General features: G+C 35.5%; 1 protein-coding gene across 2 annotated transcripts in view; it reads left to right on the plus strand.

Annotated features, from left to right (window-relative positions):
- ZFP91 (ZFP91 zinc finger protein, atypical E3 ubiquitin ligase) overlaps positions 1 to 20271 on the plus strand; it is a 30466-nt gene that overhangs the window by 6178 nt on the left and 4017 nt on the right. Inside the window, exons 3-10 of one of the 2 annotated variants that reach the window (XM_068556707.1) lie at positions 12964 to 13173; positions 13429 to 13465; positions 13843 to 13944; positions 14826 to 14960; positions 15741 to 15791; positions 16216 to 16294; positions 17663 to 17777; positions 19993 to 20092. In XM_068556707.1, coding sequence (XP_068412808.1) covers positions 12964 to 13173; positions 13429 to 13465; positions 13843 to 13944; positions 14826 to 14960; positions 15741 to 15791; positions 16216 to 16294; positions 17663 to 17777; positions 19993 to 20092 — 829 coding nt within the window. Of the gene's footprint in view, positions 1 to 12963; positions 13174 to 13428; positions 13466 to 13839; positions 13945 to 14825; positions 14961 to 15740; positions 15792 to 16215; positions 16295 to 17662; positions 17778 to 19992; positions 20093 to 20271 lie in introns of both variants that reach the window. The other variant, XM_068556706.1, reaches the window with a different exon arrangement.

The raw sequence follows: 20271 nt of genomic DNA on the forward strand, positions 1-20271 counted from the left end.
CTTGGTCCAGTCCTAAAGGATTGATCAGTTAATTCATTATGTATATATATAACATAAATACTTATTATTCTTACTGTAGACTTTTTCCTTACAAAGAATGCTTTGCAAATATGTATAAGGCAAGTGTAAAACCTGAATTTATGCCATTGAGAAGAATGACAGTGTGGTTAGGAACCAGTAACTTGAATTGGTGGCTGCTTTGTAAATAATTAGACGTCAGTGACCAGGTTTCTTTTTTCTCTGAATTTTAGAATCTAAGGCTAATATTTCATAGTATACCAGGCGTAAGTATTTTGTACTAGGCAAGTTTTTTGTGTAGAAAGTTTTGCATGACTATTTTGTTTAGCAAGTTTTGGATTTTGTTGCTGTTGATACTTGGAAATTAGAATATGTCTGCCAAGAATGGAAAGTCTTGTGTTCCTTACTCAGAGATCATTTTGGAAATTTTAGGATGAGGGGAAAATGTAGAGACAGGTGGCAGTCAAGTACCAGAGCAGTTTCTATTAAGACAAAAAACAAAAACTGCAACCTGCCTTTATCAGAGCTAAAATTACCTCCTGTGACTAAAGACTATGTCTAAAGAAATTATTTTGGGTTGTCTTGAGGTGAGCTCACAGAATGTGGTGGAAATTTTGAACCCTGCTGGAGATAAATTAATCACTGTTTGTGTCAATTTCTTAAACCAGAGGTTGGCATATTATGTACAGTTTTGCAGTTGAGGAGAGATTAAAACTGCATTGTGGTTAATTCAGTCTCAGTCAGTCCCACTTTAATCCACTAGTTAAATGATCTGGATCTAGAGTTAGAGCTCAGGGTTTGAATTCAGGTTCTTCCTTTTATTGCAAATAATCCAGTACACTGAATCCAGTAAGGACTCAATAAAAGGTAGCTGTTGTTAAGTTTGTAAAATTTCAAAGAAATACTCTCCAACCCCCATCTCAGTCTCTGCATTAGTTTACTTGTTACGGTGGCTGTTCAACTCTATAAACAGTATCTATAGGTACATAAGTATATCTTATCTTATACAACTAGATCAGTGAATAAAGAAATAGAGGTTGATTTTCTAAAGGTACAGCTATCTTTTTGTTTTCTTAACATTGAAAAGATGTTTTCAGGATTGTTTTTACTCTTATTTACTCCAAACAACTTGAAATTATGTGCTGTCCTTCAACTAAAGATAAGAACTTTGGACATGTTTGAATAAATGACTTGGCACACACAAAAAAACAGCTTGCTGTTGTTTCTAAATTACTAAATTGCAAAGTGCCATGTTCGTTTTCAAGCTGAAATAATAGTAAAGAAACATATTAGTATAGGTTCCTGTTCCTACTATATTTATTTAACCCTGATGGGTATATGTAAAAGAATGGAAAGTTGCTTTGAGAATAGTGTTTATTAATTCATTCAACAAGTGATCGCTTAAAACATGAAAGCTTGGTTTACCACTGCCAGAGATGATCATCGTCATTGTGGAGCTTCCAAGAACGTTAGCAGAAATTCTGAGGGATGGAGCCTGGCTAATGCCATTTTAACTTGGCTTTATGTTTTCATTCTGGTCTCTGTTTTGAACCAATGTTATACTTAAGGTAATGAAGTAAAGGAATGGTTTGACTAAATGTAATTATTAATAATCCCAGTGTTACTTAGTCTGCTAATTTTAATTTCTTTCACTTTTCAAACCTCCAACCAGAACTGCCCAAGATAAATCGTAAAAAAGGAGACAGTAGTATCTTAATCTTTATTAAATGTTTCAAGAGTTTCATGGAATAATAACAAATATTACAGAGTCAAATAAATGTGGGCAGTGTTTGAGTCATCAAAGTTATTTATTGCAGGACTTCTCAGAGACTTTGATTTCGGGTACTATGCAATGTAAATACCAAAATATGTAGCAATTACCTATAAGACACCCCCTCCTTTTTTTTTTTTTTTTTTTTTTCCTCCCTTTAAAGAATAGCTCGTGAAATTAGAGCTTATGGGAAACAGTTTGGAATCCTGGGTGCCTGAAAATTTGATTGTATAAAAGTTTGGGTCTCATCTTTTATTCAAAATCATTTTACTGTTTTTAGTTACTCTTCCTGTTAGGGAGTAGTGATGTTTGGAAAAGATTGCCTAGACAGAATCACCAGATGAGTTCATAACAGATCTATGAATTTACTTAGATTGTTTAAAGTTTTGACTATTTGCCTTATCTAGTTAATAACTTTAATAGCTTTAATTTCATCAGAGTGTTTCTGTTTTCCTGAGTTGGAATACCTTTGATTATTTCTTATCCTCTCATTTCCAGTATTTTTAAACAATTTTCTTATCCTCTCATTTCCAGTATTTTTAAACAATATTTATGTCATCCTTTAATATATAGAACAGGAATTCCCACCTTTTTTTCCCACTCTAACGAGAAAAATCTAACTTTTTAATTTTTACCATTTGGGTTTCTGTGCAAAGGATGTACAGAACGTTGTCTTCACAATTCTTTCTTGAAACATTTTGAGTTTCTTTGTTGATAACCTGGTTTCCTAGTGAAAATAAAATACTATAAGTTTTGAATAGAAAAGAACTCTGGAAGAAAAATCTCTAAGTAAAAAAAGGCATGGATACTTCCATTCTTAACCCTCAGATATGCTGTCAGGTTTAGCTAAAAGACTCTCCTTCACGTATTAATGATACTCTTCTAAAGTTGGCTTAAATATAAGTTTTTTTAAAAGGACTCGCTTTCCCTGACTTCTTTTAATATTGCTGAGATTGGCTAATATTTCAAAATGGGCTTTACTAATTATTTATGGAAAACAAAGTAGAGCTAATTATAGAAATACACAGAGTAGTACGATCAGGTTTCCGAAACTCAAGTTCTGACTATTATAATGCTTACGTCTCAAGAGGCTGACAGTACTTTAGATAGGCATTTTATCTATCCTATTTCCTTCCTAGCCCTTTATCTTAAGGTAACAGGAACCATATTATTTCTCTCAGTATGAGAATGATCAGCTCAACATCTTGTTCCATGTTGGGAATGCCCCATAACCTTTAAACCATTTTTCTAATTCAAACATCCAGACCTCCTGTGGTTCTTCCTGAAGTGCAGACATACCTCATTTATGGTTAATGTGGATTGTGACATAGGCTTAGAAAGCCTTGATTATCAGCTCCTTTCAGTTATGGCATGTTTCATCACTCAGGTAAATGAGTCTTTCTGTCCCTTACATATAGAAAAATAACTTTATAACGATTTGCTGATTATGATTCAACATATCAGAACCATCTCAACACAGTTTATTCTGTTATATATAATAGTGATTTTATATTGAGATTCCTTTCCCTGCCAGAACCAATTGAGAGTTGCAACAGAATGCCCTGGTAGAAGAAAACTGAAGCAGAAGAAGCCTAAGGTCCTGAGTGGGCAAGCCTACACTCAGCATATAAGAATCTGAAACCCCTGAAGAGACACCCGTCTCTACATGCAAGCATAACATTATCCTCACACTGAGATCATGGGTGGATGAGAACCTCTGACAAAAAGAAATTCGCTCTGATTTAATGACCCCTGACCTTGTAAGTCCAAGAAGGATCAAGCTCCTCTGAATTAAAACTAGCCAGGTTGATCTAACTACATCCAGGCAAATACCCCTTTAGCTTCAGTGCAGTTAATTCCCTTAGAGGTAACTGAGGTTCTATCTTTTGCCTGCCTGCTTCCTTGCATGTGGCTTACTTCTTTGATCCTGAACTCCCAACTTACATCCTACCTTCTTATTGACTGATTTTGTTTGTAACTTTACCTCTTTGAGAATTTCTAAACCCCATTTTCTTTACTGTGACTCTCTAAACTCTTATGCATTGTTGTATAACAAACCATTCAAAAACTTAGTGGTTTAAGATAACAAAAATTTGTTATTTCTCAGTTGTCCCTCTCCTCAGTGGCCGTTCAGTTCAGGCATTTTCATGTCATGGTAGGCTCAGGTCAATGGTCCAGAAGCTGCAAGGCCTCTTGAAGTCACCCCACAGGATATAAGATCAACATACAAAAATCAATTGTATTTCTGTCTATTGGCAACAAAAAATTAAAATTATAAAATTTTTAAAATATCTTTTACAATAGTATCAAAAATACAGAATACTTAGGGATAAATCTGATAAAAGATATGAAGTATACCTATACACTGAAAAGTATAAAACATTGCTGAGTGAAATTAAAAACCTAAATAAATGGAGTGATGTGCCTTGTTCATGAGTTTGAAGACTCAATATTGTTAAGATGTTATTTCTCCCCATATCAATCTATAAATGCAGTATAATCCAAATCAAAATCCCAACAGGTTTTTTTGTGAAGAATTTTGACCTTGAAAACTTCTTGAAAGGGTATTGGGGACCCATAGGAGGTTGCAAACTACACTTTCAAAACCATTAGCTTACCCTCTTTTTAATAGTGGATTTGATTCTTTAAGGAGAGAGGAAGAGATGAATTAGATACTTGGTGGGCACCCAACCATGACTACTACACATGTATGTTCTGTGTTTATTTAACTATTACTTGATTGAAGGACATTTGCTATTTCTCAGGTCCCTCCCCCCCCCCCGATTACAGGTGATTTTATTTACTGATTGATAGGCTGCTCAAGACATACCATGCGTATACAAAGGTACACTTATTGGAAGTGTACTGCTTCATGAATATTCACAAGGCAAGTCCAGTCATATAACCATTACCCAGCTCAAGAAACAGAACATGATCAACCACTCCTACGTGTAACCACCATTCTGACTTTGAACAGCACAAACTAGTTGTGCAAGTTTTTGAATTTTATATGAATGGAATAATGCATTATGTTCTCTTTTTGTAGGGCCTCTTTTGCTCACTGTATGTGACATTCCTCTATGTTGTATTTGTTAGAGATTGTTTATTTTCGTTGCTATGTAGTGTTCCATTGTGGGGGAATGTATCACAGTTTATCCATTTTACTATTGATGGGCATTTGGGTAGTTTTCAGTTATTGGCCTTTATGACTAGTGCTGCAGTGCATATTTTATTAATATTTATTGAGGCATAATTTACATACCTTAAAATTCACACATTTTTAAGTGTGTAATTCAGTCTATATAGATTTGCCTTTTCTGACATCTTATATATAGACTTGTACATACAGTATGTGAGGTTTTTTGTTTTGAGTCTGGCTTCTTTCACTTAGCATAAGATTTTTGAGGTTAATCCATGTTGTAGCATGTATAAATATTTTCATTCCTTTGTATGGAAATACTCCATTTGATCTATCAATTCATCAGTTGATCCACTTTTTAGCTAGCTACTGTGAGTAGTGATACTGTGAATGTTCTAAACATGCAGTTTTAGGTTAAGAATTCACTTCCTTGAAGTAATTCTTCTTGCCGTCTTTTAGGTCAGTATCTTACATAAGTGAGCTTCTCTTTTGGCTCTGAACCTAAGGCTGGGTGGAAATGAACCAAATCTGAATTAAGCTCTTGGACTGTCACGTTCCCATTCCTCTTTTATATGATTAGGTGTGGTATAGTAGAAAGAATATAGACTTTGGACTTAGATATACCTGAGTTCAAATCTCAGCTCCACGATTTAATATGTGAGCTTGGGAAAGTCAGTTACTTGCTTTCCTCATCTATAAAAATAATAATTACTTGGCAGGATTATGAGGACTAAGTTTAGAAAAAGGGAAAAAATATTAGGCACTTAACAAGTATTTAAGGTTTGTTAGTTTCCCAAAAGAAATGTAAATATTTAAATAAATAGAGATGAGACTTTTACTCTGGTTTCTTCCAGCCTATCAACCAACTATTCCCTATTTACCCCAAATCAGTGTTAGCTTTATAATCTTGGGTAAGTCATTTAATTTCTCTAAGCCTCAGTTAGGAAAATGAGGCAATCTGAAGGAGGACCAGGTCATGTTAGGATAAACCTTAAGACTTGAAGTATTTTATCATGATGAAATGGCTATCACCTTTTGGAATTTGATGTTAGGTTGTTTTGAAAGGATTATTGGTTGCTCTAGGATTGAGAAAATTTACTTTATGTTTCATCTTTTGGTACCTAGAAGAATTGGGAGAAACATTCCTGCCAGTAGTACCAGTATCTTTTTATCTCAATTCATAGCATCAACCACTCTTGATTTGTCCCTTCTTTCTCTTTCCAGAACGTGGTTGTATTCACTGTGCCTGCAGTGGCTTGCCTGGTGTCTTCCTTCACCCGGGCTGCTGTGGCTCTTTTCTCTTCTTATCACTTATGTATCAAGGAGCCTCTTCAAAGTCACCTACTATTATGAGAAACAACTACAAGTTGTCTTTGAAGCACCACACAGACAGAACTTGGTTCTTTTCTATCTTGTCGTGATTATCCTAATGTGTGGGTTATCCTCTGTTGTCAGTTTCTACTCTGAGAACCTGAACTGCTCCTTTTTTTCCCTTTGTATTTTCTTTTTAAGGTGAAAATCATGTAACAAAATTAACCATTTTAAAGCATAGAATTCAGTGACATTTAGTACATTTATAGTGTTGTGCCACCATCACCTCTGTCCCCACCAAAGACCCTATACCCATTAAAGGTAGTCATTTCCCACCCCACCCCCATTTCTAGCCTCTAACAAACATTAATTTGCTTTTACCTTAGTTACCTTAAAACATTACTCTGCATTTACCTCTATTCTGAATATTTCATGTACATGGAATTGTACAATATGTGACTTTTGTGTCTGGTTTTTGTCCTATAGCATAATATTTTCAAGGTTCATCTGTGTTGTAGCATGTATTAGTACCTATTGGTACTTCATTCCTTTTTTTTAATGAATTTTTAAAACAATCTTATTTTTTATTTTTGTATATTAGAGTATAGTTTATTAACAATGTTGTGTTAAATTTCAGGCATACAGCAAAGTGATTCAGTTATACATATACATGTATCTATTCTTTTCCAAATTATTTTCCCATTTAGGTTATTACAGAATGTTGAGCAGAGTTCCCTGTGCTATACAGTAGGTCCTTGTTGGTTATCTATTTTAAATATAGCAGTGTGTATATGTCAGTCCCAAAGGTACTACATTCCTTTTTTTATGAGTAACATTCCATTGTATGGATATACTGCATTTTGTTTATCCGTTCATTGTTTGACAGACATCTCGCTTGTTTCCACATTTGTGGATTGTACTGTCTGTCAGGAGCATCCATGCACAAGTATTTGTTTGAATACGTGTTTTCAGCTTTGGGGGTATATACCCAGGAGTGGAATTGCCAGGTAGTATGGTAGTTCCATGTTTATTTTTTTTGAGGAACTGCCAGATATTTTCCACAGTGGCTGCACCATTTTACATTCCCACCAGCAACGTACAGGAGTTCCAGTTTCTCCACATTCTCTCCTACACTTGTTATTTCTCATTTTAAAAATTATTATTGTAGCCATCCTAGTGTGTATGAAGTGGTAATCTCATTGTGGTTTTGATTTGCATTTCACTAATGACTTATATTGAGCATCTTTTTGTGTGACTTTTGGCCATTTGTATATCTTCTTCGGAGAAATAACTGTTCAACTCCTTTGCCCATTTTTTAATTGGATGGTTTGTCTTTTGTTGTTAAATTGAGAGTTTTTTATACTCTGGATATTAGACTCTAGATATACGACCTGCAAATATTTTTTTCCATTCTGTAGATTTTCTTCATTTCTAAGAGTTACTTAGTGTTAGCTCTTACAATTAGGTCTTTGATCCATTTTGAGTTAATTTTTGTGTATAGTATAAGGTAAGGGTCCAGCTTCATTCTTTGCATGTGGATAGCCATTTGTTGAAGAAGCTGTTCTTTCCCCGTTAATGGTCTTGGCAACCACGTCAAAAATTATTTGACCATAGATGTATGGGTTTATATCTGGACTCTCAATACAGTTCCATTGGTCTTTATGTCCATCCTTATGCCAGTCCCACACTGTAGTACTGATTGATTACTGTAGCTTTGTAGTAAGCTTGGAGATTGGACAAAGATTGTTTCGGCTAATCTGGGCGCCTTGCATTTTCATATGAATTTCAGGATCACATTTTCAATTTCTGCAAAAAAGGAAGCTGAAATTTTGATAGGGATTATATTCAATCTGTAGATCTACTTGGGGAATATTGCCATTTTAGCAATATTTAAGTCTTTTTTCTTTTTGATTGAATTGTAAATGGAATCATTTTCTTAACTCCCTTTTTGGATTGCTCATTGCTGGTATAGTGAAAGTAATTTTTGTCTGTTCATCTTGTATTCTGCAACTTTGCTAAATTTGTGTATTACCTTTAATAGTTTTTTGTGTTTTTTTTTTTTTGCAGATTCGTTAGAAATAAGGTCATTTCATTTGCAAATAGAGGAGTTTTACTTCCTCCTCCTATTTATGTGCCTTTTTTCTCTCTTGCCTAATGCTCTGACTGGAACTTCCAGTACAGTGTTAAATAGAAGTGGAGGGAAAGGGCATCCTTATTTTGTTTCTGATCTTAGGGAAAGAGTTTTCAGTCTTTTGCCAGTGAGTTTATTAGCTCTAGGGGTTTGATAAATGCCTTTTTATCAGGTTGAGGAAGTTCTAGTCTATTCCTAGTTTATTGTGCGTTCTTATCTTGAAAGTTTGTTGATTTTGTCAAATGCTTTTTCTGTATCAATTGAGATGATCATGTGGGTTCTCTTTTCCTTCATTCTGTTAACGTGGTATATTACATCAGTTGATTTTTGTGTGTTGAACCACTCATAATCCTGGGATGCATCCCACTTGATCGTAGTTTTAATGTGCTGCATAGTCTTAATATGTGCTGGATTTGGTTTGCAGGAATATTGGTCTGTAGTTTTCTTGTGATGTCTTTGTCTGGCTTTGGTATCAGAGTTATGTTGGCCTTACAGAATGAGTTGGGAAGTGGTTCCTCCTTGCCTTTTCTTTCACTGGGAGGATTCTGATTACTAATTCAGTGTCTTCACTTCTTATAAGTGTGTTCAGAATTTTGGTAATTTGAGCCTCCTCTTTTTTTCCCCTCCGTCTAGCTAAAGGTTTGTCAAGTTTGTTGATCTTTTCAAAGAACTAACTTTTGGCTTCATTGATTTTTCTCTGTTGGTCTACTATTTTCTTATATGTCTCTGCTCTACTCTCTATTTCCTTCGTTTTGCTAGCTTTGGGTTGGTTTGCTCCTTTCTGCCCCCTTTTTCTTTAAGGTGTGAAGTTAGGTTATTGATTAGACATGTGATTTTTTTTTTCTATTTTAATGTAGCCATTGATGTCTATAAATTTCCCTCTGAACACTGCTTTTGCTGCAGCCCATGTTTTATGATATGTTGTTCTTTTGTTTTGTGGTTGTGGTGGTGGTGGTTGGCCACACCCCATGGCAGGCGGGATCTTAGTTCCCCGACCAGAGATCGAACCCTTGCCCCCTGCAGTGGAAGCGCAGTGTCTTAACCGCTGGACCACCAGGGAAGTCCCTCAATCTTTTAAAATTTCTTGAGTGGCTTAATATATGGTCTACTCTGGAGAATCTTCTGTGTGTACTTGGGAAAACGGTGTATTCTGTTGTTTTTGTGTGATGTATTATATATGTGTTAGGTTTAATTTTTTTTTAATAGTGTTGCTCAGGTCCTCTATTTCCTATTTGAATTTCTGAGTAGTTATTTTATTCATTACTGAAGGTATTGAAGTTTCCAAATTATTTTAGTAATACCTATTTCTCCCTTCAATTCTGTCATTTTTTGCTTCATATATTAGGTATGTATAGGTTTATAATTCTTATATCTTCTTGACTGATTGACTCTTTTATTAATATACAGTGTCCTTCTTTGACTCTTCTAACAGTTTTTTGACTTGAAGTCTGTTTTGTCTGATATTGATGGAGCCACTTGCTATCAGTTTGTTTTCCCCCAAAAGATGTTGAGTACCTGTGAATGTAACATTACTTGGAAGTAGAATCGTTGAGTTTCTTGCCTGTGTAGATTTGTGTCTTTTTTTATATTTGGGGGTGTTTTTGTCCTTTATTTCTCCAAGTATTCTTTCTGCTCCATTCTCTGCTCTCCTTCTGGGACTCTGTATGTTGATTTGCTTAATGGTCCCCCACAGGTCTCTTAGTCTCTGTTAATTTTTCTTCATTTTTTTCTTTCTATTCTTCGGACTAGATGCTCTCAGTTGTGACCTATCTTAAAGTTTGCTGATTTGTCTCCTTTCTCAAATCTGCTGTTTAATGAAACCCTCTAATCAGTTTTTCATTTCAGATATTATACTTTTCAGCCCTAGAATTTCTGTTTCGTTCCTTTTTATAATTTCTGTCTTTTTGTTGGCACTTTTCTATTTGTTGAGACATCATTCTTCTGATTTCCTTTAGTTCTTTGTCAGTGATTTCCTTTAGCTGTTTGAGCATATTTTAAAAAATCATATTCTTTGTCTTGTGTGGTCTCTCTAAAGGCTCTGTTTGGTTAAGCTTGTGCCCAACGTGTGATTTGACAGAGATTTCCTTACATGGCTTGTTTAACTTTTGTCTTGCTTCAGTGTTTACTTGGTTGCTGTAAACCTATGACTATATCCCAGAGTTCTTACAAAGTTGATTCTGGCAGGTGTGTGGTGTGTGTGTTTCTGACAAGGGACCTTTTTGCTGATGTCACTCTATGACAATGCTTTTTTTTAAACTATAGAGTTTTACGGAATGGGTATGTTATTCAATAAAATAGGCTATTATGCTTTATAAGGATAAGCAGTTCTCATCAAATTGCTGTTATTTGTCCAGTGGATAATATCCACAGCATGAGAAGATGTGGGCATACAGTCCTTTCATCATGAAGTATAAAAGAGCTTTATTGAGTATAGGAAGTTATGGAATAGGTTTAAAGTCCAAATTAGCATAGCTGGGTTTAGTAAAAGAGAAATAATTTTCTCTTCATTATTTAATGTTCAGTACTTTATGGAGGGTATTGAATTGCTCCCTTTGAAGAAATTTTCTTAAAAGCAGCCATGACCTACATGTAAAAGTCCTTGATTACTAGTCTCAAGACAGGATTTTTAAATCCAGGTCTGCTTAGATAACTTTGTGATCTTGAACAAGTTGTCTTCATTGGCATTCCAGTTACTTTAAGGGGAAAATTCATTGGATTGTACTTAGACTAGTTAATCTTTAAGATATTTTCAACTGTAAACTTTTTATTATTATTATTTTGACACTTGAAGTAGCTCAGATAGTAGAAAGGTAAAAAAGGCATTTTAATGGTGAAAGGGAAGTCAAAGGAAACGCATATCTGATTTAATAATTATGTCTGTTTATTTTAAAGTTCCCACTGCTATTCATATCTGCATTTCAAATGAATGTTATTTCATTACCTTAATATGTTCTCATAAAACTTTCAAACAATGTAGTTAAAGCTGAAATAGCCCCCAGTCACCACCTTGTTCCACAGTGGAGGAAACTATAGTTTTTTAGATCATTTTTTTAAAGGTTAAGCAAAAAAAATTACCATACTATATGTGTGTGTGTGTGTGTGTGTGTGTATGAAGTTTTATTTTTTCCATTTAACAACATTTTTGCCAGTAATTCCATGTCATTCTTTACAGATACCTCCATATATTTTATTCTGTCTTGGTGATATACCATGGTTTATTTAATAAACAGTGTCTCCTTAATATGGAGAGTTAGGTTGTTTCCATCTTTTGGCTGTTATAAACATGTTATAGTGAACCTCCATGTGCCAGTTTATTATCCTAGGGTAGATACTTTGAGGTGGAATTACTGGAAGTATTTTTGGACCTTCCCTGGAAGGTGACCAGTATTTATCTCAATTTCTTGAAATCTGTCCAGGAGTGTTGTTGTGATATATAGATATAAATAGATAGATTTATTTATTTATACCACGGGTATACACACATATATATAATATTTGGACATTTTACGGACGTGGGTTTTATAAGTGTGATTATAGTTTTGTAGGATAAATTCCTAGTAGTTGAAATTAATGTGAAAAGGTATATGTACTTATAATTTTGATAGATGTTGCCAAATTGTCCTTTATAGAAAGGTTTTGCTGGTGTTCACACTGTTATCTCTATTAAGAGTTCCTATTTTCCTACAGCCTTGCCAATACAAACGTTAGGATCATTGCCAATATGCTAGGGGAACAATACCACAGCAATATGATTTTCATTTGAGTTTCTCTTGTTATAAGTGGATTGAGCTTTGTTGTCATTGTTTTTGTTTGTTCATATGTCTGAAAACCATATGTTTTTACTGAGTTGCCATTTTTCTGTTGGGCTGTTAGACTTTGCTTATAGAGGAATTTGCCATGCAGAAAACTTTATGTTTATATAGTCAGATGTATCAGTCTTAAGACCTAAAATTCTGTGCTGTTCTTAGAAAGGACTTCCATTCTGAGATTATTAAAAGGATCTTCCATGGTCAATATAGGCTCACTTCTAATATACTAAGTAAAATTATTGAATAGAATCAAGGGAAGGCATTCCTACCATGGAATTCCTCTTTATGGAATTCCTCTTCAGTACTTACTTGAAGCATTGTTTGATTATTAAATTGTCTAGACGTATGCTTCTTTCTTATAGTAGATCTGGTCATCTTTTTGGGACCACTCACTCAATTTAGTTTCTTCTGTCTTAGATCTAAAGGTTAAAATATAGAACAAAAGGTTAGATCTTAGGTATATTTCTCTTAGCATTATTTTTTAGTATGTATATAAAATATACTATACGTGTAAAATAACTACTTTGCAACATACAAAGTTTTTTCTTTAGACTGATGACAATAAGGATAAGTTTTACCAAATTTTCCTCTTATCTTGTTGTTTCTATTATATCAGTAAAATTCTGAGGTTTTTTTTTTTCTCCCCCCCACCCCCGCCCGGGGTGGGGGGGAGAAAAAAAAACATTTATCATCTTTCCATTGACTGTATTTATAATAGTAGATATACAGAGATTGTTATTGGTTAACTATAAACTTTAAAAGAATGGTGTATGTTTTCATTTAGATCCCAAGGAAGAGAAAGAGGAAGAAGGTTCTACCGTCCCTCAGGAAGTTTCCGTTGCCGCAACTAAGCCTAGTCGGGGCTGGCGCAGCAGTAGCAGGACATCTGCCTCTCGGCATCGTGACACAGAGAACACCCGAAGCTCTAGGTCCAAGACTGGTTCATTGCAACTCATCTGCAAGTCAGAACCAAATACAGATCAGCTTGATTATGGTACAGTGAATATAGAGTATGGTTATTTAATAACCAGTTGCCTGTTGATTTTAAACGTAATGTTGAACATTTACCAGAACAGCTTAACTTTCAGGGGTAAGTGTGGTGTTATAGGAAGGATTCCTTTTTGACATTTTGCAGATAATTCTCCTTTTGTATAATTACCCTAGGCAGTAATTTGGTTTGAGTCTCTTGGCTGCAGAGAGAAAATATCTATACCTACATAGATAAAGTTTTGTTTTGGACTTTTTCTAGATGTTGCAGAAGAGCATCAGTCTCCAGGTGGCATTAGGTAAGAAACTTTTCATATTTCATATTTAAACCCTTGGGGATGTAGAACACGGTCAGTCATATCACATGACTCAGAAGTTGTTTGCTACTTGAAATAATAGTCAATTGTTTTTTAACTCTTAGTGTCACTGAGCCATCATTGCCTTGCCTTTATTTAATGAAGTGATAGCATGTCTAAGATTTATGTATTTTTTGTTCCAATTATTATTCTTTAGGATAAAGCAGCTAGATTGCAGTCCAACTACACCATAAGAATGAAAATCCTAGATAACTTACTGTAAATCTTCAGCTACCTCTAAATAAATTACTGAATAAAATCAAGTCAGATATAATTCGTATAGCTGGAATTTCTAATCTCTATTTGCTTCTTTTTAGCAGTGATGAGGAGGAAGAGGAGGAAGAAGAGATGTTGATCAGTGAAGAAGAAATACCATTCAAAGATGATCCAAGAGATGAGACCTACAAACCCCACTTAGAAAGGTATGTCTCAGATTTGTCAGTGAAAAATAAGTTAGGAAAGCATTGTTGCATGCTTTTATTTCACCTTGTTGCCAAACTAATGGATATGGACTTAATTTTAAATGAGTAATTAATTATGCACTTGTTTTGCAAATCTAACATTATCTTATTACTCCCTCATACAGCCCTCTCTTCCATTTATAGAACTTTGTTTTGATCATATTCAAATTATTATGATGTCTGCCTGTTTTATCTTAAGGTATCATGAATTGCGTGAATACTTAGAATTTTTTATTTTTGTTTCTCTTTACAGCTATAGTGAGATTTGATTCTAAGGCATTGTTAGCTTGCAGAGGGGGCGGGTCATCTCATAGGCTCTAAATATATGTATGATGTACATATGAGGAACAGCTGGCTGGAAACCACATTTCATGGACTGAGGAGCATAATTTTATTTTTTTAATTTCTTAAATTTTGCATTTATTCATTTTATATATTATGAACATATTCCTTTTTTTAAAATTTATTTTATTTATTTATTTTTGGTTGTGTTGGGTCTTTGTTGCTGTGCGTGGGCTTTCTCTGGTTGTGGCGAGCAGGGGCTACTCTTCGTTACGGTGCACGGGCTTCTCAATGCGGTGGCTTCTCTTGTTGCGGAGCATGGGCTGTAGGTGTGTGGGCTTCAGCAGTTGCGGTGTGCGGGCTTAGTTGCTCCGCAGCACGTGGGATCTTCCCAGACCAGAATTGGCAGGCGATTCTTAACCACTGTGCCACCAGGGAAGCCTGAGGAGCATAATTTTATAATAAATCAATGATAACTCCTGGCTTTACCCTTTTGTCACAGTTGTCCTTGAAAGGGTCCTTTGCTGGATACCAGTGTTGAAATATATTTGTATTTTCAGGGAAACCCCAAAGCCACGGAGAAAATCAGGGAAGGTGAAAGAAGAGAAAGAGAAGAAAGAAATAAAAGTGGAAGTAGAGGTAGAGGTGAAAGAAGAAGAGAATGAAATTAGAGAAGATGAGGAGCCTCCTAGGAAGTGAGTAGGCAATTACTACTAAAAATGGAAATTTAACAGATTTTCAAGCCACTGTGGAAAAAGGGTAGGAGTGTGAGGAATGATATTGACATATACATATTGCTGTCTCAAGCAGCTGACAGTTTCATTGGAAAGACTCTGCTCAAAAGCTTCAAAAGTTTAATTCTAAGCAATACTTAAGAGACGTTCAATTGAGTGGGTAGGACAATAATAGCTATAGGGATGCCGAGGAGGTGGAGATAGCAAGAAAATACGGCAAATATGGATCCTCAGAAGGGGGCAAATAAAGCAAGTGATGTAATAACCTTGATCAGGTGAAAATTTGGGCTAGCAATTATTTCCTGTTGCAGAAATAGCTTTTTTTAAGTTTGTAGGCTTTTGTCTCTATTGCAAGGAGAGTATAGTTTATATTCTTAGGGCTTTTAGATAATAGATGCGTTTATTCTACTTTTTAAATTGATTAAATATAAGTGATAGACTTTTCACTGAAACAAGTCTCCAAGTGGTAACCTTGAGGTTTATTCCAAATCTTCCATAGAAATGTGTAGTTTATGAAAGGTATATATTTTAACTTGTGGTGCAGACTTACTTGTAAGTGAAATTGCTTCAGAGTGAAATTGTTTTTTGGTTTGCCAGATATGTCTTTGGCTTTATGTATTCTGGGTTATCCTTTGTTTCTGCCACCTGCTCTTTGGTCTTGAGTATATGTCCTCAGCTCTCCTTTACTATATAAGCTTCAATCTGGAATATGTGCACAGTTACTCTGCTCTTTAATTACAGGAGAGGAAGAAGGCGAAAAGATGACAAAAGTCCACGATTACCCAAAAGGAGGTGAGTAATTGATCCTCCTGCTGTGTTGTGCCTTCTTTCTGGTGGTGGGCGCTTCACTGACATGTTCAGCCCTCATGATTATCCTGTGGGAATGGCTAGTTAAAAATTTCACAAAAGCAACTTCATTAGTGTCCTCGATGCAGAGTTACTATGTTTTTATTTCCATTGCAGGATCTTAAAGTTTCTAAAAATTTTAACACTTCTTTGCCTTTTGGGGAGTTACTAGTTTGTTTTGTGCTCTTTTGTAAAAACTCTAAACATTTGGCAGTTTCTGGTTACCTCTAACATAAATTCTGTGCAAGCTATAAACTTAGAGATTTTAATTCTTCATACTGTAAAATAGCTATTCCCTATAGTGCAGTTTGGCCACTGTGCAGACTGCCTCTTCTCTGTTGCTAACTTTTCTCCTACATATTGCTAATAGAAAAAAGCCTCCAATCCAGTATGTCCGGTGTGAGATGGAAGGATGTGGAACTGTTCTTGCTCACCCTCGCTATTTGCAGGTCAGTGAAGTTGTTAAATAAGGCAGCCTTGCAGGTTACGTTCCATTACTAGTTCTCATACTTCATGAGAGTTTACAGTTTGTGGACTTGTGTAGGCTTTATCATTAAATGTGTAATGTCAAGGAAAATCTTTTTGTAAACATCAAATTACTTCAGTTGAGTTTTTGTTGTTGTTGTTTTTTAAGTGATTTAGAACCTGAGCTTAAATATTTCCGTGGGATCTTGGAATATTCCAGTGTTTTTCATGGTGTAAATACTCCTGATACAAGAAATGATTGCGTAACAACACACCAAGACACAGTGGAACAGATTTTATTTTAATGTGTATTTTTAAAGAATAAAATTAGCAACTAAAACCAGTGACTTTTTGAATCCTATTTAGAATCTAAAATTTTTAGTTTTTAGGTTTCTTTTTTTTTTAAGTGAGCAGGGTTTTTAAAAATAATTTTATATAAATTGCTGTGCATTCTGCATGTTTTTATAAATTTATTTTTTATTTTACTTTATTTATTTTTGGCTGCTTTGGGTCTTTGTTGCTGCGTGTGAGTTTTCTCTAGTTGTGGCGAGCGGGGGCTACTCTTTGTTGCGGCTCGCGGGCTTATCATTGCAGTGGCTTCTCTTGTTGCGGAGCACGGGCTGTAGGCGTGCGGGCTTCAGTAGTTGTGGCTCGCGGGCTCTAGAGCACAGGCTCAGTAGTTGTGGTGCATGGGCTTAGTTGCTCCGCGGTATGTGGGATCTTCCCAGGCCAGAACTCGAACCCGTGTCCCCTGCATTGGCAGGCGGATTCTTAACCACTGCGCCACCAGGGAAGTCCCAGATTTTTTTTAATGAGTAAAGATACAGCTTGTATTTAGGTCTGGCAGAAAACATGAAGGTGAAATACTAATTACTAGAGCTTAAGAAGTGTTTGATCTTTATTTAGCAGCAAGTATAACATAAGACTAAGGCCTTACTTTCTGATTCTGGTTCTACTATAATAATGATAGCTACGCTTCTTTTGTCACGTACTATTTGCTGCACTAAGCACTGTACGATATATGATCTCTGTATTCCCACAACAACACTACAACACAGTTAATCATTATCTCCATTTTACGAATGAGAACTAGAGCTTGTAATATATGTAATGTAATATGTAAGTATTATATTCTAAGATCATGCTGCTAGTGAATGACAGACCCAGAATGGAATCACCATCTATCGGTTTCTGTAGCCTATGTTTGTAATCATTTTATTATACTGCTTCCTGTTAATATACAGAGTATTTGGTTTTCCTTCAGCACTTTTGACTTAGCAAAGGAATGAGCTAAGCTAAGCATTCTGGAATCCTTAATTTTTATCCCCCTTCACTTTCTTTTACTGTTCTAGCACCACATTAAATATCAGCATTTGCTGAAGAAGAAATACGTATGTCCCCATCCCTCCTGTGGACGACTCTTCAGGCTCCAGAAGCAACTTCTACGACATGCCAAACATCATACAGGTATTTTTTAAATAAAATGTTTATCAAGTAGCTGAATTCTCTGATTCAACATCACCAAGTTTGTTTTACAGCTAAGAAACCAGAGGCTGAGCAACATTAGGTAACTTGCCCGTGGTCACACAGCTAGTTTTTAGCAGAACCGGGGTTTTCTAATTCTGCCTCAGGTAAATAGATACTTGTAGTAACTACCTGGGCTGAAAATGAGGAGTCTGTGGAGAAAGCGGGAGCGGCCAGGAGGCTGCTTATAGTGTATGTTGCCTACCGAGACGCTCCCGAGACGTCTGCTCCTCCTGGAGTCATGAAGGCTAGCTACTGAATTCACATGTAACCTCCTGTAGGAGCCGTTGACTCAAAAAGAGAAACAGAATGTCTTTGTAATACATGTTATGGAATGGATGCAGACATCATTCATTTTTATCCACTTGACAGTCTCAGTGCAGTGCAGCTCATAGGAACAAACTGGGCTGGGAATTAGTGGTAATTGAGCACATGCCAGACACTTGAGTATTTATTATATGTTATATTCTTAATAATCCTTAGAGGGTAAGACTAGGAGTTCCAGTAGCAGAGATTTCATGTCTCTTGCACAAGGTCATATGGTCAGTGTCATATATATACCCTTTCCATCATTTACTAAATGTGTGACTTAGGAACGTTACTTAATTTCTTCTCTCTTTTCCTCATTTGTAAAATAAAGCTAATGTTACCGATAACACTGAGTTATATTACAAGGATGAAATGAGATAACCTATAAAGTGCTGTTTACTGCACAGGGCCAGGCACCTGATAACACCACGATTTAAACTCAGGTCTTAATCACTCCAAAGTCTACTGTCTTTGCATTACACTATGTTTCTTCAGAGAGTATGCTGTCTCCACTGTTTCTTGGTAGAAGCCGCCATTTCTCCACTCCTTCTCCCTGCTACACTGTTTTATCCTATAGAAAAGTAATTTCTGACAACCAGTTTAGACTGTTCTAGTTAAATATTACAAGCCTACTATGACAAACAGTGTTTTAGAAAATCAGTCCATTCTAGATGTTTATATTTGGTTGATACAGTTTTATGATGCCAGTGTTAGAGAGTTTTCCTTTTCCAAATTAGTGTTTACTGGCTCCCTTTGAAAATATAATGTATTTAAGCAAATGGAATGCCCCACATGGGTTTGTCATGCGACTGTGGAGCTAGAAAAGTGGACAAGACCTGAGAGATACTAAGAAATTGTCCCTGAGTTAGAAGTATGCATTTTTAGACCCTACCACTCATTATGTAGAACATAGACCAGCAAACATTGGCATCACTTTAGCTCCATTTAGAGATGGAGAATCTCAGGCCTTGCCTTAGACCAACTGAATCAGCATCTGCATCTAATAAGATCCCCAGGTGAGTCCTTAGTACATTCAAGTTTGAGAAAAACTTGACTCTTCTCCCACACTTGGTTTTAGAACTGTTTGGGATGGAATGTAAGATTAAATTGGATACTGTTTGCCTTTTAACTTATCCTTGTGTTTTCACTGTGACTATTTCTAGTAATTTTTAAGTAAAAGGCATAGAAGATGGGTAGTGGCCATTTATTCAGCAAATGTATGTTGAGCATCTGTTTGTCCACTTTCTCCCCAGCCACTTGATAGAGAAGAAATTAAGTCCAGTGTTCCTTTGCCCCATAGAATTTTTGAGAGAAGTTTAAATTGTTTATCTTGGGTAACTTTTTTAAAAATCTGAAATAGAAGATACGAGTAGCACTTTATATGTGGGTCACTTTTCTTTAGGGAATGCCAAATTCATTTGTTGTTGTTGAACGCCAGATTCTTTATATGTAAGCATTCAGCTTTCACAGTCTGTGAAAAAAGCTGTTTTAAGAATAAAAGCTACGTAAAATGTAGTTGTTTATTGCTAACCAATTTATCCAAGGTCTGGATTACTGGTAAAGTTGAGATTAGGATTCCAGTTCTCATATTTCTGTCTAGCTGTGTTTTTTATTTTTGTTTTTTAAAATAGGTTCGTATGCTACTGAATGAATGGACTAAAAAGAGATAAAAATGATATTATTTACTTTTAAGTTTTGTTTATCCAAAGTGCTTATACATTAAAAACAGTATTGCTTTTCCTCTAAATTCACCTGCCTGGTCATCTGCTTACTTGTTGTAAGCTAGGAAAAAATACTTAAGAGGGATTCTAAATGGAACACTAAATAACCACATTATTTTTCTTCTTAGATCAAAGAGATTATATCTGTGAATACTGTGCTCGAGCCTTCAAGAGTTCCCACAATCTGGCAGTGCACCGGATGATTCACACTGGCGAGAAGCCATTACAGTGAGTACTTATTTACTGGTGAACATCTGGGGTCTAAGTGCATATACCCCACTTGAGGGTTAGACCCTTTACAAACATTTCAGCTGGCATTGCTATTTTACTTTTACCAAATTAAAGAGTGGGTATTGATTAAGGGAGCTACTTAGTCACGTTTTTCTTTTGTTTTCCTCTTTTTCAAA

The sequence above is a fragment of the Eschrichtius robustus genome, chromosome 11 (assembly GCF_028021215.1).
Source record: "Eschrichtius robustus isolate mEscRob2 chromosome 11, mEscRob2.pri, whole genome shotgun sequence".
NCBI classification, from domain to species: domain Eukaryota; kingdom Metazoa; phylum Chordata; class Mammalia; order Artiodactyla; family Eschrichtiidae; genus Eschrichtius; species Eschrichtius robustus.